This window comes from Antrostomus carolinensis, unplaced genomic scaffold (assembly GCF_000700745.2).
Source record: "Antrostomus carolinensis isolate BGI_N321 unplaced genomic scaffold, ASM70074v2 scaffold2752, whole genome shotgun sequence".
NCBI classification, from domain to species: Eukaryota; Metazoa; Chordata; class Aves; order Caprimulgiformes; family Caprimulgidae; genus Antrostomus; species Antrostomus carolinensis.
Genome location: NW_010301455.1, coordinates 62545 through 76703, shown reverse-complemented (window position 1 = coordinate 76703; position 14159 = coordinate 62545). Strand labels below are relative to the sequence as shown.

General features: G+C 45.0%; 1 protein-coding gene across 2 annotated transcripts in view; it reads right to left on the bottom strand.

The window, feature by feature from the left end:
* The window catches only part of PKP1 (plakophilin 1), a 43976-nt gene that overhangs the window by 4728 nt on the left and 25089 nt on the right, over positions 1-14159 (bottom strand). The window contains exons 4-11 of one of the 2 annotated variants that reach the window (XM_029083881.1): positions 12372-12516; positions 10449-10656; positions 9532-9709; positions 7294-7474; positions 5905-6060; positions 5625-5801; positions 2928-3081; positions 2274-2460 (exon numbers count right to left, since the gene is read on the bottom strand). In XM_029083881.1, coding sequence (XP_028939714.1) covers positions 2274-2460; positions 2928-3081; positions 5625-5801; positions 5905-6060; positions 7294-7474; positions 9532-9709; positions 10449-10656; positions 12372-12516 — 1386 coding nt within the window. The remainder of the gene's footprint in view (positions 1-2273; positions 2461-2927; positions 3082-5624; positions 5802-5904; positions 6061-7293; positions 7475-9531; positions 9710-10448; positions 10657-12371; positions 12517-14159) is intronic. The other variant, XM_010163438.1, reaches the window with a different exon arrangement.

Below are 14159 nucleotides of genomic sequence, written 5' to 3'. Positions count from 1 at the left end.
AACCGCTGATGCCCTTCACTCAGAACAGAGCTACAAGAAACATACAGAAAAAGAAATCTCAGCTTTGAGGAGTGCTGGTTGACATTTGAGAAGAACATGGGAAAGAAAAGATCCATAACTTACTGGTCTGTAACCTGGAAGCTCTTTCTAAAGTATGAATACAAAATTGTCTGAGTGTATTAAACTAATGATTTACAGCTTCAAATGCAACAAGAGACCAGTTCAAAAATATAGGTGAAGAAATATTTGTTTGGTGGCAGAAGAAACATGTACCAGGGAGGCACTACACGGACACACCAACCAAACCAACACCAATGCTGGAGGTGAGGGAAGTGTGTCCACAGGGAAGCTGGAGTAGATTAACAGAAAATTCTGCAAAATAACAGTAGGGTGCAACGTGGTATGATGTTCTCCATGGCAGTTTGGTCACCACTGAGATCTGTTTTCTACTTCTGCTGGTTGTGGTGCTGGGAAGGAGGAGGTTCACAGCTTGGGACTCACCACACTCAACATCAGTGTGGAGAGCATGAGGTCTGCACTCAGCCTTGGCAACAGCCTCCAGCAGACGTGTTGGATTTAGTAAGTGAGGCTCTTTCTGACACAGGACTGGACAAATCCCGTCCTAGAATTTCTTCTTCATCTTCACAGGCTATACAGGGAAGTAGGAAAAATCAGCTAATTTGTGAACTGGCAGGTGTCCATGTCACTAGAGAGGAGATCTCTTTCACATCTGCTTTATGGGAACAGTCTGAAGTTATATAGCTTGAATAACTAAGTTTAGTCCTGGGTGTAAATTGTTGTCTTTTTTTCCATAAGAATTGGACAGTATAAAAATCTTTAGGGACAGAAATAAATAATGGAGGAAAAGGAAAAATTCACATGTTGGACATTGTAGGAACTGGGGAGTTTCTCAGAAGGAATTCTATATAAAGGCAGAAGGAACACACTGGAGACATCTCCAGAGTTTAGTAACTCCTCACAGTTTAGTGAGTCATTCCAAACAAAGCTCATCACACAAAACAGACAAGACAATTAAGGTATGCACAACTCCAGTTATGCAACACTTTACTGAAGTAGTAAAGTAGCTGATGACCGGTCTGAGGCATCCAAAGCGGGACTTTAGGCAGAAGTTAATACCACTCAAAACAATGAAGACTTAGAAGAGGGCTGGGTTTCATGTTAATTGGGCTTGTTGTAGAGTGGAAGCATATAAAAATAGCAAAGTGACCGATGTTCATTGGCAGAGGTCCAAACTAAACAAGGAGGCCACTTCTAATGACTGAGAACCTCTCTGCTGCTGTGAAACAAGTGGTAGATTGTAAGTGGTTTATCAAAGGATGATGGAGTAGGTATGTGAATGTCTTTTCACAACAGAAAACAATAGGTTACGTGTATACGGTATTTTAAAACCAAGACGGATGGTAGGAGAGATGAAAGTCTAGGAAGAAGAATATATGGTCAAAGACCATGCAAGTTTAACACCAGTTTGGCCAGAAATTAACATATATTTGGCAAGGGATGACAAGCCTTTGCACAGGGCTGTAGGGAGTATGGGTAACAAGCAGGACAGAATTACTACCACCAAAACTCAAACCAAGTCCTAAAAGAAAAAAGTGGTAAAATATGTTGGGATTGCTCAGTTGTTGTAAAATATATGTGAGTAGACCAGGGGAGGTACTTATAAATATATATATATATATAAATATAAATATATATATATATACACATACACATTTCATCAAAGTTGCATCTTTGCCACTTGAGGCAGATATTCCAACAGTAAAATGAATTAATTTGAACATTAAATCTAAGCACAATCACATTATATCAGCGATGCTCGAGTCAGACCTGATCTTCACGACAAGGTTTGCAGGAAGCTGTGAGTGGGAAGCTCAGGTGCCAGGGAGTCAGGCTGCATACTGACATCCCCTGTTTTGAGGGCTGGAATTTTTAACAGGTTTAAGATGTTGGTCCTTCAGTTCTTTTCAGAATTTCTTAAAATTCAACCAGCAAATTTCCTGAGGCCTCCTTACAAATCCCACCATGGATGGCTCATGCCTGCTTCCAGGAAACCAGTGCTGAGGATTTGTGTCTACCAACATGCTTGATTTTTTTTGGCGCTCTCAATTTACAAGGACAGGGAAATAACAAAGCTTTACTATGGCTCTGAAGGGTGTTGGGAAGGCTCTGGGGTTAATCTAGCTCCGCACAGAGTCTATGAGCTCTAAAATGTCTGTGCACGACCCTCTCCATGCCTTCTGCCCCAAACTCACCCATTCCGGCACAGGCTTACTACATTATTTAGCATGTTGCTTGTCAAGTAAGACTTTCCCAGGTGTGGGTTGGACATGATGAGGTTCCTCAGAGTATAACAAGCTGATGCCATGATCTCGCCATAGCTGTTGGTATTTCCAGACTGGAATGACAGGAGACGTGATACATCTGGGAGCACCTGGTGAGCTAAAGAGGTGGAATGTTCCAATCAACATTTAAATAAAACCTAGCACAAGTGAATGATACTATTTGTGTTAGCACTATTCAATACGAGAATGCAGTGTTATCTCAGGAAGGAGGCATTAATAATGTTGGACAGTAATGGCATTATACTCATAACTTGATTTTCAGAGACAGAAAGGGAGTTATATTGGTCATGGGGAGTCAAGTCCAACTCATTTCCCCAAACACCATCATCCTCTTAAACCTGCAGATTTGTCATTATCTATAAAGCACACCACATATAGAGACTTCGAGATAACACACATTTGTTAATGAAGCTTGCAGCTACCACCTGTAATTGTCCTTTTGGCCAGAGGAAATAACACTGCTTTGCACAATTTCAGAGCTTGGTTAAGTCCTATTATGGGCAGATATTAGAGAGTCGGAAACTAGACATTGTTCTGGAACCCACTGCAGTGGAAATTACTTACCCATGGTTTTGTGGAGAACAGGATGCCGGGACATGTTGCTCAGCAAAGAAGCTCCAGACCGGACAACTTCAGAGCTGTTGGACTGGAGGAGTCGTGCTATGCGAGGCAAACCTTTTTCCTTCAAACCAATCAATTGGCTCATTGCGTTGGACATCTAGGAGACAGAACAGAGATGTCTCATGACTTCTAATGCTGGGACAACACAACTGGAATGACGTACAGGGCCAAACATGACTGCACTATAAAATAAGTGTCTATATAATACCATCTTCTGCTACCATAGTCCCACTTTGTCATTCACCCCTCTTCTCCCCAGGCATTCGCAAAATCGATCTCTCATCCTCTGTGATATGGCTGGGACTTCTGTCCTCTTTCTGGAGCCTGAGAGGGGACAGTTTCTCACCCAATGGATATTCCCATAGGCTGGAGAAGTTTTACCTTCATGTCCACATTGCCCTTCCCCTTGCCCAACACCCTTTCAGCTCCCTGCCATGCCACAAGTAATAGGCTGCTTTGGAGTAGGAACAGCTAATGATACCTTTAAAAAACAAGCTGAAGACCAAAAATACTCATCTTGGATCCTGATCTCCTGTTCGTTTATGTAAATCTAGAAGATCTCAGGATGTAGCCAATGCAGATGAGTGTTCATCGACATTGAAGCACACACCCTTAATAAACTGCCGCCTTATTGATAGAGTTTAAACTGAAGTTCTCAGCTATTGCCCCACAAGAAAGGCTGCTGGAGACTGTTGTACCACCAGTGACACATATCCATCAACAGTGACATGGGGATGGAGGGAACAGACTGGAAGGCAACCCTATTCCAGTGGGTTGAGACCTTATTTCCCTCCCATGCTCCAGGCGGCACATGTACTGTATTACAGATCCACACTAGCAGGACTGGCATGTGTAAAGCTGAGTCCGAGAAAAAGATTCAAAGTTCTCTATAAGCTAAAGGGTTCTAGTAAACTCTAAGCTTGTCCCCAGTTTCCCTTTCCTTCAAGTGACAGCAAATCCAGCAAATCCAGCAACCCACCCCAACTCCAGCTCTGAGCTGGAATAAGACCCTTGAAAGGAGAAGTTGCTCCTACACACCCAGGCAAATCCCAACCATCCCCTTCCAGAAGGCTGAAATAAGTTGTTTTAACAGTCAGAGCTGTTTTTTGTGGTTTTTGTTGTTGTTGTTGTTTTCTCCCCCCGCCCCAGAGACATTTTTGTTGAATGATCTCGATTGCTGAAAACCTTTTCATTTCCATGGAGCACATAGCTCCAGTCCCATTTCTCTGATTAGCTCTACTCAGTGTGACAGCCTCTCCACCTTCTTAGTGCCACTGTTTAATTAATCTGCCAAAAAAAAAAAAAAGTTTCTCAAAGTATTTCACATTGGAAGACTTGTAACAAAAGTTCCCAGGAGATCAGAGCTGGCAGGTTAATGCCGTCCTAGCAGCAAAGGCTCCTTTCGTGAGTCACTCCATGTCTCTGGGTGGAACACTTTGCACACGTGACATACCTCTCCTACGTATGAAATCTTTATCTATTTATCTCCTCAGCCATCGTATTTAAATTGGAATTGAAGAAGTTGGACACAAACAGACAAGTCGAGATTTGTCCACGTGAAGGCAGCCTGTGAGGACATGCCCATCGTAGTGACAGTGGGCACGGCAGAGCTGCTGTCGTGACGTGGCTCTCCCCATGCCCCAGCTCCTGCAATACCCACAGCGTCACACAGCTCATGTCACCTCCACACTGCCATACCTACAGGTTAGGACATCTATCAATCAGAGCTATTTTAGAAGCAGCTCTGATGTGAGGACAAGCCACAATCCACAGCACAACCCACCCTGTTATTAGTGCCACCTCCCATTTAAAAAAATCACACGCAGGCGGTGGCACATGCATCTCCTTTCTCTCTGGTTTTATGACAACTGTCACAGAATCACAGAATGGTGGGGATTGGAAGGGACCTCAAAAGATCATCCAGTCCAACCCCCCTGCCAGAGCAGGAACCTCAATGAGATCACACAGGAAGGCGTCCAGGCGGGTCTTGAATGTCTCCAGAGAAGAAGACTCCACACCCTCCCTGGGCAGCCTGTCCCAGGGCTCCGTCACCCTCACTGGAAAGAAGTTTCTTCTGAAGTTTAAGCAGAACCTCCTGTGTTCCAGCTCACACCCATTGCCCCTTGTCCTACCATTGGGCATCACTGAGAAGAGCCTGGCTCCATCCTCCTGACATTCACCCTTTACATATTTATAAACATTAATGAGGTCACCCCTCAGTCTCCTCTTCTCCAAGCTGAAGAGCCGCAGCTCCCTCAGCCTTTCCTCAGCAGGGAGATGCTCCACTCCCTTCATCATCTTGGTGGCTCTGTGCTGGACTCTCTCAAGCAGTTATGGGCACATCTGTGCACATCCTCACTGGTGTTCTGGGAGGAAGCCGCCAATATCAGCAGATGCTGGTGGTACCACCAACCTAGAGTAGCCCCTGGAAAGTGTATGGAACTGGGATAGGTTCTTGGGAGGCTGATTATAGCCCCTTCATGAGACCCTATTTTTTGCATTAATAAATACCTCAGTTGGAGTATCCACTGTGGAAAGACTTGCAAGAGTGTCCTGAGGTTTAAGGAGGACATTTTCCTTTCTGATTACTGTAAGGTGCTGACACTTTGGACAACAACTTGCGTGGAGTGGAGTGCTTACCAGCCCTCGGCTCGCAGTGAGGTTCTGCAGAGCTCCAGCACAAGCTTCCAAGGTGGCATCCTTCTTGCTCTGATCCATCAGGGACAGGTAGGTGCGGATGGCATCAGAGTGGTAGAGCCAGCTGGGTCCTTTGGGTTTAAAATCTTCCTCAGGAAGTGGGACACCGTACTCATCATTCTACAAAGAGATGAGAAACTGGAAGCTCGGATCCTGCTCCTTGCTTGCAGCCCCTGCCTGGGGCTGAATATCACATTTCCAAGCCCTCTGCGGTGTATCTTACCTCCATTTTACCACTCCTGCTGTTGAAGCAGCCTGTCAGAGTTTTGTCCATATAAACACTCCGGGCCATGTGGTTGAGCTGGGTGTATTTGTTGGGAACTTCAGCATCCAGGCGGTAGGAGAGGTTGTGCAAGATGCAGATGCAGTTCTCCACAGACTGAAATCACCACCAGAATAAAAATACAAGCAACACATTAGGCAGAAAAATATGGAGTAGCACCTGCTGTAGCTATAGAGAGGACACATACCCTGCCATAATTAGCTTTTCTTAGCAGTTATGCTGTATAAGCTCCTGACTCTGCTTAAGGTAGCAATGGATGGGAAGGAAGAAGGAGGTAGAGTAGACATAAATGAAGTCCACCACATAGTCCAAATGCTATACTGTGGATCTCAGAGAGCTGACTGACCCAGTGAACATTATTAGGTCACACTGCCACAGACAAGCTGATAAACAGGAAAAGAGAACACAAGTGCATAGGGTGGTTATATCAAACTGTCCACCATGAAATCCTGAAATCTTGAAAGTCTTCCTCTTGCCTTAGTCAGTTTCCAAAGACTTTGTCCAAGTCACAGCTACAGATTAGGAGACATTTTTTACCAAGAGGAGGCTTGTAAGTCTTCTGTACCTGGATGTCAGAGTGCCCAGCGTAAAGAGCAAGGGAGAATTTTCACTAAATACCTGTAACCAACACCAAAATGTGTGGTTACATTTCCGAAGAGCTGTATTCAATATGCGCCGCTGAAACTGGTCTTTTGCAAAAAGTGTCCTGAAAAGAGGATTTGCTCAATTCTGATCTTATTTGAAATAATTTTGGTACTTTGTTGGGCATTGAGGACTTTAGGGTGTCTGTCTGGTATCACAGGTGTTTAACTCCTGAAAATGTGGCTATAAATGTATAAACTCCATTTTGTCCAAGGTAAGTGCCATTTACACACAGCGGTAAGAGTCACAGTTAGGGGACTGGCAGAAAGATGCCAGCTCCTGGCTTCTTGATGAATGTGATGTCAGTCTGAGGCTTATAATAGTTGAGTCCTGCTGGATAAAGAGATGTGGTAATGGGAAGAGCAGGAGATGGAGGTTAAGATGCTGGAAGGGCCCCAAGGTGGGAGGGGAAGGAAGGAAAGCATACTGGGGACTCAGAAGCCAAAATATTTTGCTTTGTCTCTGGTAAAGGGAAACTGCAAAACCCACCTCTACTTCAGCCCCAGAGCACAGAGAACTTGCAGTCTTACAACAGATCACACCAGGATTTGGAAGGACAAGAACAGCCATAAAGAGTCCGGTCCCCTCTGATGTTTGTTTGAAAGGGATTTTGGGATATTTCCAAAGTTGCAATTATTAACTATGGGTCTGAACTCTAGCAAACAGGCTGGGGTGAGCATCTAGTACCTTATCATCAGGTCGGTTAGAAGCCACACAGTTCTGGGTGTAAGTCATGACTGAATCGATCAAGCCAGGGTAATTCCTCATGGTCTGACGCCCCATGTCTGCAGAGCTCAAGTTTCTGAAGAAAGCCATTTCAGAGCATGTCAGGAGAGAAGGAGGACAGAGGATTAGTTGGGTTCTCTTACTAGTCTCTATGGGCTCAGTTCTGGCTACAGCTGTAATTGAATTTAAGGATATTTTTGTAGATTCATCAATGTTGGTGCACTGCTCTCATTCTGGAGGCCTTCTGTAGGACTACACTGGTGCACAGCTCTCTTGTTGCTCTTTAGGATTGAGTTAATCTAGGAAAATGTCCTGTTAAGGAGCTCTGCATAGAAGACATCCTCCTAGAGAGAGTAACTATGAGCGATATTTTGCCTTAGAGGCTATGCTTCTGACATTACACAGACTCATCGCCTCCTTGGAGATGTTTCCAAAGAGAAGACTGAATGAAGATCATCCATGATTATTGTGAAAATCAGGAAGGTGCAAATGGTTGCAAGCATGGAGCTACATGGGGTCAACAGCAATATTTGTGTGGGAAACGAGGGCAGAGACGCTGAAGAGCAGCAATCACTGACCAGAGGGACTGACCAGTTTGTAATATTGTAATGTATTCCCAACACTGGTTGCTGTCAGGACAGGGGAGTTTTTCTGGTAACAGGAAATGCTTTTTGTTGTTTTGTTGGTTTTTTTTCTTTCCCTGTTTTATTGTCTTGTAACTTGCAAATGAAAAACAAAGAGAGACTGGCAGTGAGATATTCACTCCAGGCATTCCAGAACTGGATTTGATGTTCACTCTGATTTGCAGCCTCCTCATTAACATGAATTCATCTGCAATCCAGAAATGCTTGAGCAGCAATGGCTCGAGCCCAGGGCAAACCCAAGGCTGTTCTCATCTCTGCATTATGATGTGGCAGGGCAGTGAGTCAGAGCAATCCCAGCTCACCCCTTGGAGCAGGGGCTCCGGACCCAACTGCCATGCTTTCCTTATTTGGCTTGCTCCCCAGCCCTGCTCCCTTCAGCCTTTTGAGATCCCTCACTGACCTGCATCATCAGTCTTCACTGAGGGTGTTGGATATTACGGCCACAGACTCTGATAAGTCCGCAGACATAGCCTGCCTTGAGTTAAACTCAACGGAAAGCTCCTTTTACAAGCTATCATCATACTTTTCCCCTCATTTTTATAGTTATTTTGTGGCATTGGTGGGTTGAGATGGTCTTAAAAGTGGAGCACCTCATATACAACATACACCACACAACCCAACGTGCAATTGCATGGGGATGGCGCCTTCCAAGACAGGGAAGGGAGCAGCATTGCTCTTTCAGACACAGTTCCCAGCCACAGAAGACGATAGTATCACGTCTCAAAAGGCCCCTACCGTATTCACTCATTTCGTTTCATAAGCAGATACAGCTCCTACTAGCTGCATGTCTGGTAAGGGTGCGGTCGGTGCTGCGCTCCCTCGGGGAGAACTTCAGTTGATGAAAGTACCTAATTATACAGGGTATTTTTTTTTTCCCCACTTGCTCCCAGTGAGACAAGAAGCTCACATCCAAGTGGAGGAGGGTGGTTGGAGAAACAGCGAGTCAGGGCGAAGATCCTCTACAAAAGGGCTCTGGCTTTCCCTTGAAAAAAATAAACTACTCTGGGCTCAATCTGCACCTCTTGTTTTGTAGCTCACCCGCCTGGTGAAATGAGCCAGGAAAAGTCCAGGGCAATGCGACATCTAAAACAGTCATTAAAATCAGTGGGGAAATGTTTGGGGTTTTTTTTCCCCACATAGAGAATTCTGTCTTTTTGTCACCTAAAACTCAAAACCAGTTTGTTTTCTAGCAACCAAAATTTTCTCTGGAAGCCTCAAAAATCTAAGGGCAAGAAGTGTCAAGTTTCCTGGTCTGAGCTGAACACTGTCAGGCTTCAGCATTGTAGCTCTCCCGTGACAAAGCAACTTACATCTTTTGGACAGAGACTTATCAAGAACAAACTTATTGAGGAAAAAAAAAGAAAAAAGCTACTGGAAAAAAATATTTCACATTAAGTTTTTTCTGTGCCATCTCTTTGTCAGTAAAACTTTCTCAAAAAATTTTTATTAATACAATTGCAGTGAGCATGTCTTTAGCTTATTGTAAGAGGATTTAGACAGCTTCAGCTTCTGTCAATAGACACAAGCTACAGTAAGTCCCTGCTTGATGACTCACCTCAAACACCCTGTAGCATTGAAGAATACTTCTGGGTCAATAATTTCTCTTGTCCTGTTGCAGCTGCCATCAGACCAGCCAGAGAAAGGGATGATAACACAGTCTGTCAAGACGGGAAGGGCCTCCTGTATCAACTCTTCTTTTAATTCATCAGTGGAGGAGAGGTTCCAGAGCAGTCCTAGGAAGGAGGTGGGAAACAAGCTCAAGCAGAGGGTCACAATGCATTAGAAACTTTATTTAAGTCAGAGTAAATTCCAGTAACAAAATCCTTCTTCACTCCATCCCTCTTTGAACTAAGGGGGCAGATGCTGCCCTGAACCTTAGTCTCTGTCCATCCCTATGGAAGACAGGCGGGATGGGCACCAGGAGCATGGTATCATGTAGAGGTGGCTATCTAAGCACCCTTCCTCCTCCCAAAATTGGTGTTTATTGCCATTAGGTTGCAGGGGGAAGGCATCTCTCCAGGGACCTCATAAAGGCTTCTACATAAGACCTCAGTCACAGCTGAGGGTGATTTGCACCAACAAGCTCACGTCAATCCTTCAAGAAAAGGTGAGACACCAATGATACAACCTGCCCAACCATATTGGGAATGCCAGCACTCTTGCTCTTCCCGAGGAACAGCACGGGGGGTAGGGGTGCAGGAAGGCATGGGAATGGCAGGGTGAGCACAGTTGTGAAGGGAGACCTGGGGCAAGTGCTTCCCCAGTGCACACGTATGTAAGGAAACCTGACAGGACATTGAAGGCCGGGACCTCCTCTGCCTTCTGTTTTAGGTTCCCATTTGGTGTGACAGGAGCATAAAACATCCTCTTTGTGGTATGGCAGCACCATAGCTACCAGGCCTTTGTGTGCTGGAGCAACACAGACCACAGGCAGGGAGGTGCTTGTTGAGGGCTGAGCAGTCTGCTGTGTACCTGTCAGTTGTTTCTGAATTTCAGTGTTCCCTGTCCTCCGTAGGAGGCTCACACACTCCCTTATCCCATTCTGCCGCCGGGTTTCTATCTTGTTGGTTGGATTCTTGAAGACCAAATTTCGGAGGGCTCCAGCTGCTGCCCGCTGTACGTTCTGGTTTGTGCTGCGGAGCAGTTCGACAAGCTTGGCAATTCCCCCCAGCCGATAGACCTGGACCAGGAAAGACATGCTGCCATCAGGATGGTGTGCAGAACATTGCTGGGATGGGAACAACTAGAACTGTCATGGCAATGCACGGAGTCAACATGGCACATATGCAGGGGAGCTGGAAAAGTAGACCAAGCAGTACAGGATGGCTAGAGCTTGGAGGTGGCATGTCTGGTTCAGGCCATAAGTCATAAGCACAAAGGTTCTGGCCCTGAGGTTGGAGCTTTAACTCTGTAAGTGGATGTCTGCGAGTAATGGCCATGGAACGAATCCTTTGCTGATGTAAATGTGCTTGCTGCCACAAACTTTCACCTACCTCCATCAGTTTGCATCAGGTGAAAATGTTGCTCTGCCTATCAGTAGAGGCCTTTTATAGCAATATAATGACATGATGTGGTAATTTATCTGCATCCTGAAATCACAGCCTGAGCTTAGACAGATGGTACAGAGTCAACACCCTCAAGCTCAGCCAGAAGCAGTACTGGGCCATACTCCAGCACTTACAGGGGCAGCATTGGAAAAGGGTGTGAACCCTGACCTGCAGGACATCACACACAGGGGTGTTTGAAGGCAAATTCCTCCAGCTGAGCTCTCCAAAATGATGAAGGTTCCCACTGTAGGATGTTCTCTGTACCAGGTCTCCTAGGGACATGATCCCACATGGAGCCCCCCCTGGCACAAACCAACCCATTGGCTGGAGATTTGCTGACAACAGAAAATGAATGAGCACCTTTCAGATAGGAAAGAAAACAAGCATGCTCTGGGATGACTCACGTACCTGCTCTGACACATCTTTCTGGGAAGCGATGGGACAGGCTGGTGCTCAGAGAGTGTTTTCAACGGTAACGAAGGGTGTGGCCACCCCACAATTAGGGACTGTAACATGGGCTGGGGTTCCTGCACTCAGTTCAGCCGCAGTAAGGGCACAAGAGGTACAACCCCACACTGTGCTGGCACGTCCAGCTCCCCTATTGTGCCAGGAAATTGAAAACCACCTCTGTAGGGATGGCATCTTGATAAACCCATGTTTGCATGACTGCAAACATGCCAGGGTGGGGATGAACTTTTGTGATAGTCTTGCTACAGCAGATCCATCCTTGAGACTGCCTCCTTTGCTGCGTGCTGGCATAAATAGCAATTAGAAAGTAAGAGCATAAGAAAAATAAGCTGTGTAAGAAGGGCTTCTGTTTGATCAGACATCTTTGCACATGATCACTCATTAACCCATTGACGTAGATGGCTGCAAACAGCTGAAATGGTTGAAATGTCACTAAGCAACGGACAGTGAAGATCACAGTGGGATTTAGGGCAACTTTGTGTGTTTTGGACACTGCAGCTCTGAGATAGCAAAAGATTCATGTGGAGCTGGGTGCAGTTGCATCCAGAAGAGGACACTGCATCTGGATGGCTGGTCCCAAGTCACCAAAACCCATCAATTTGTGTCACAGCAGCTTATGGTGGTAATGTGGACACAGTCTCCTCTGCTGCCTGGTACCTATTCCTCTGTGTTAAAATCCTGACTGACTGCTATTAAGAGAAAGTGGCCACTAACAGTTGAAAAATCTACTTAATTCCTGAGTGTGACTAATGAGGTAGAAGTTTCCACCATGAAAATCAAGGGGACCTATGGATCCTTGGTACTGAGGAAAACTAGTTTCATTCATCTCATGTGCCATCATATCCAGTGTGACAGCAGAGCTCTGAAGGAGTTTACTTACTTCTTGCTTGGCAGACTCTTCCTGGAAGCAGGTGTGCTGAAGGTAGTAAGCACCCATGGTCTGGTATTTGTCATCAGAGGAGCACAAAAGTTGTATGGCTTTCTGGATGGTCATTGTACCACCATCTATCTCATCACCACATATTCTGTGTTAAAGAGAAATACAACATTGGTTGAGTGCTCAGCCAAAAGGTCTATGTCAGTACTGGCAATTATTAGGAAGGAATCAATTACAAAATGTAAAATATCACATCGCCCCATAAACCCCTAATGCATTTCTCTGTCTCAATAAGAGAGATTATAAAACTGGAAAATATAGAGTGGAGGATGATAAGGCTAAGAAATTATGGATCCATCCTATCCAGAAACAAAGGAGACAGAAAATAAAAGCTCAGTTGAGGTGTCAGATGTCTAATTAAGTCTAAAGTGAAAGGTTTTATGAACAGAGAACCGGTATTCACTTCCTCAGAAGAATTAGTGGACAAGAGTGAAACCATCTGCCAGGTTATTGGGACAATCTAAAGTAGGCAGATGCTTTTCCAACAGCATGTGAACCTTTGATGTGAGATGTGGTGGAAGCAAAATTGTGAGATCAGTTGATGGTCTCAGGAGGCCGGAGCAGATCCCTTAGGAAAAGGCGACAGGCATGTCTGGAGTGAAGGGATGGACAAATATTGTGTTTATGAAATACTAATAATAGCACTGAGGCATCCTGCTCCCAGGGTATGTTTACATTGGTAGTCTCCAAGCTCTTCATAAAAGTTTGCCACTGTCATCATCCCCTGTTATAGGTAAAGAATGTGCCTACAGACTCCAGAGGAAGGATATAGAATCATAGAATCCCAGACTGGTTTGGGTTGGAAGGGACTTTAAAGATCATCCAGTTCCAACCCCCCAGCCATCAGCAGGGACACCTTCCACTAGACCAGGTTGCTCAAAGCCTCATCCAGCCTGGCCTTCAACACTTCCAGGGAGGGGGCATCCATTTCATCAAGCCATATGAAAACCTCTGGCTTGGAGTAGGACTGAAACCTTGGGAAAAATACAAGCACCTGGAGATTTGTCCACTTGTTTACAAATATGAAGGTCCTGCTGTCCTTGACTTGCACTTATTTAGCATCATCTGTCATGTTTTAATCACACAAAATTAGAAATGGGTACAAACTTTCAGACTTTCAGATGAAGGGGTTCTGAACTGCAAAGTTTGTGTTTCTAATCACATCAGTTAGTCTAATAAAAGTTACTGTCTCTTCTTGGCATCCTTGTACCTTAGGCCTGCAGCTGGCTGCAGCGAGATCTCTGCTCACAGCAGCATTATCTGCATTAATTTGCATCAGAGTAAATGACCACAGAAAGTTCAGGACTGAGAAGAGTCAAAACCCAAACTCCTGTTTGGTCATTACTACTTCAGCAGTGATGGGAAACGCTTTGTTAACAGTCAATGAAATCAAAAAGTGTGGAGGCTTTGCTAGGACAACCAGGTCATCATTGTTCCTGACTGATGTTATTCCCTGTTCAGGATCCAGTTGTGACTGACGGGAAGCTTCTCCTGGAGATATGGGTGATCAGTTCCTTCTTGAGCCACATTAATTTTTACACAAGCTCTTGCTCTGTGTCATACTAGTGAGTGACTATGTAGAGAGGCTGATCATCTTCAGACAACCTGATAGACTAACAAAAGAGTGTTTTTTAATAAGTTCTTTAAACGAACCTATTACATGTGAAGTATTAAATATTCCTACGAGGGAGTGCCTTCTGGGCATGGGATATGCAGACTCATTTTGATTGT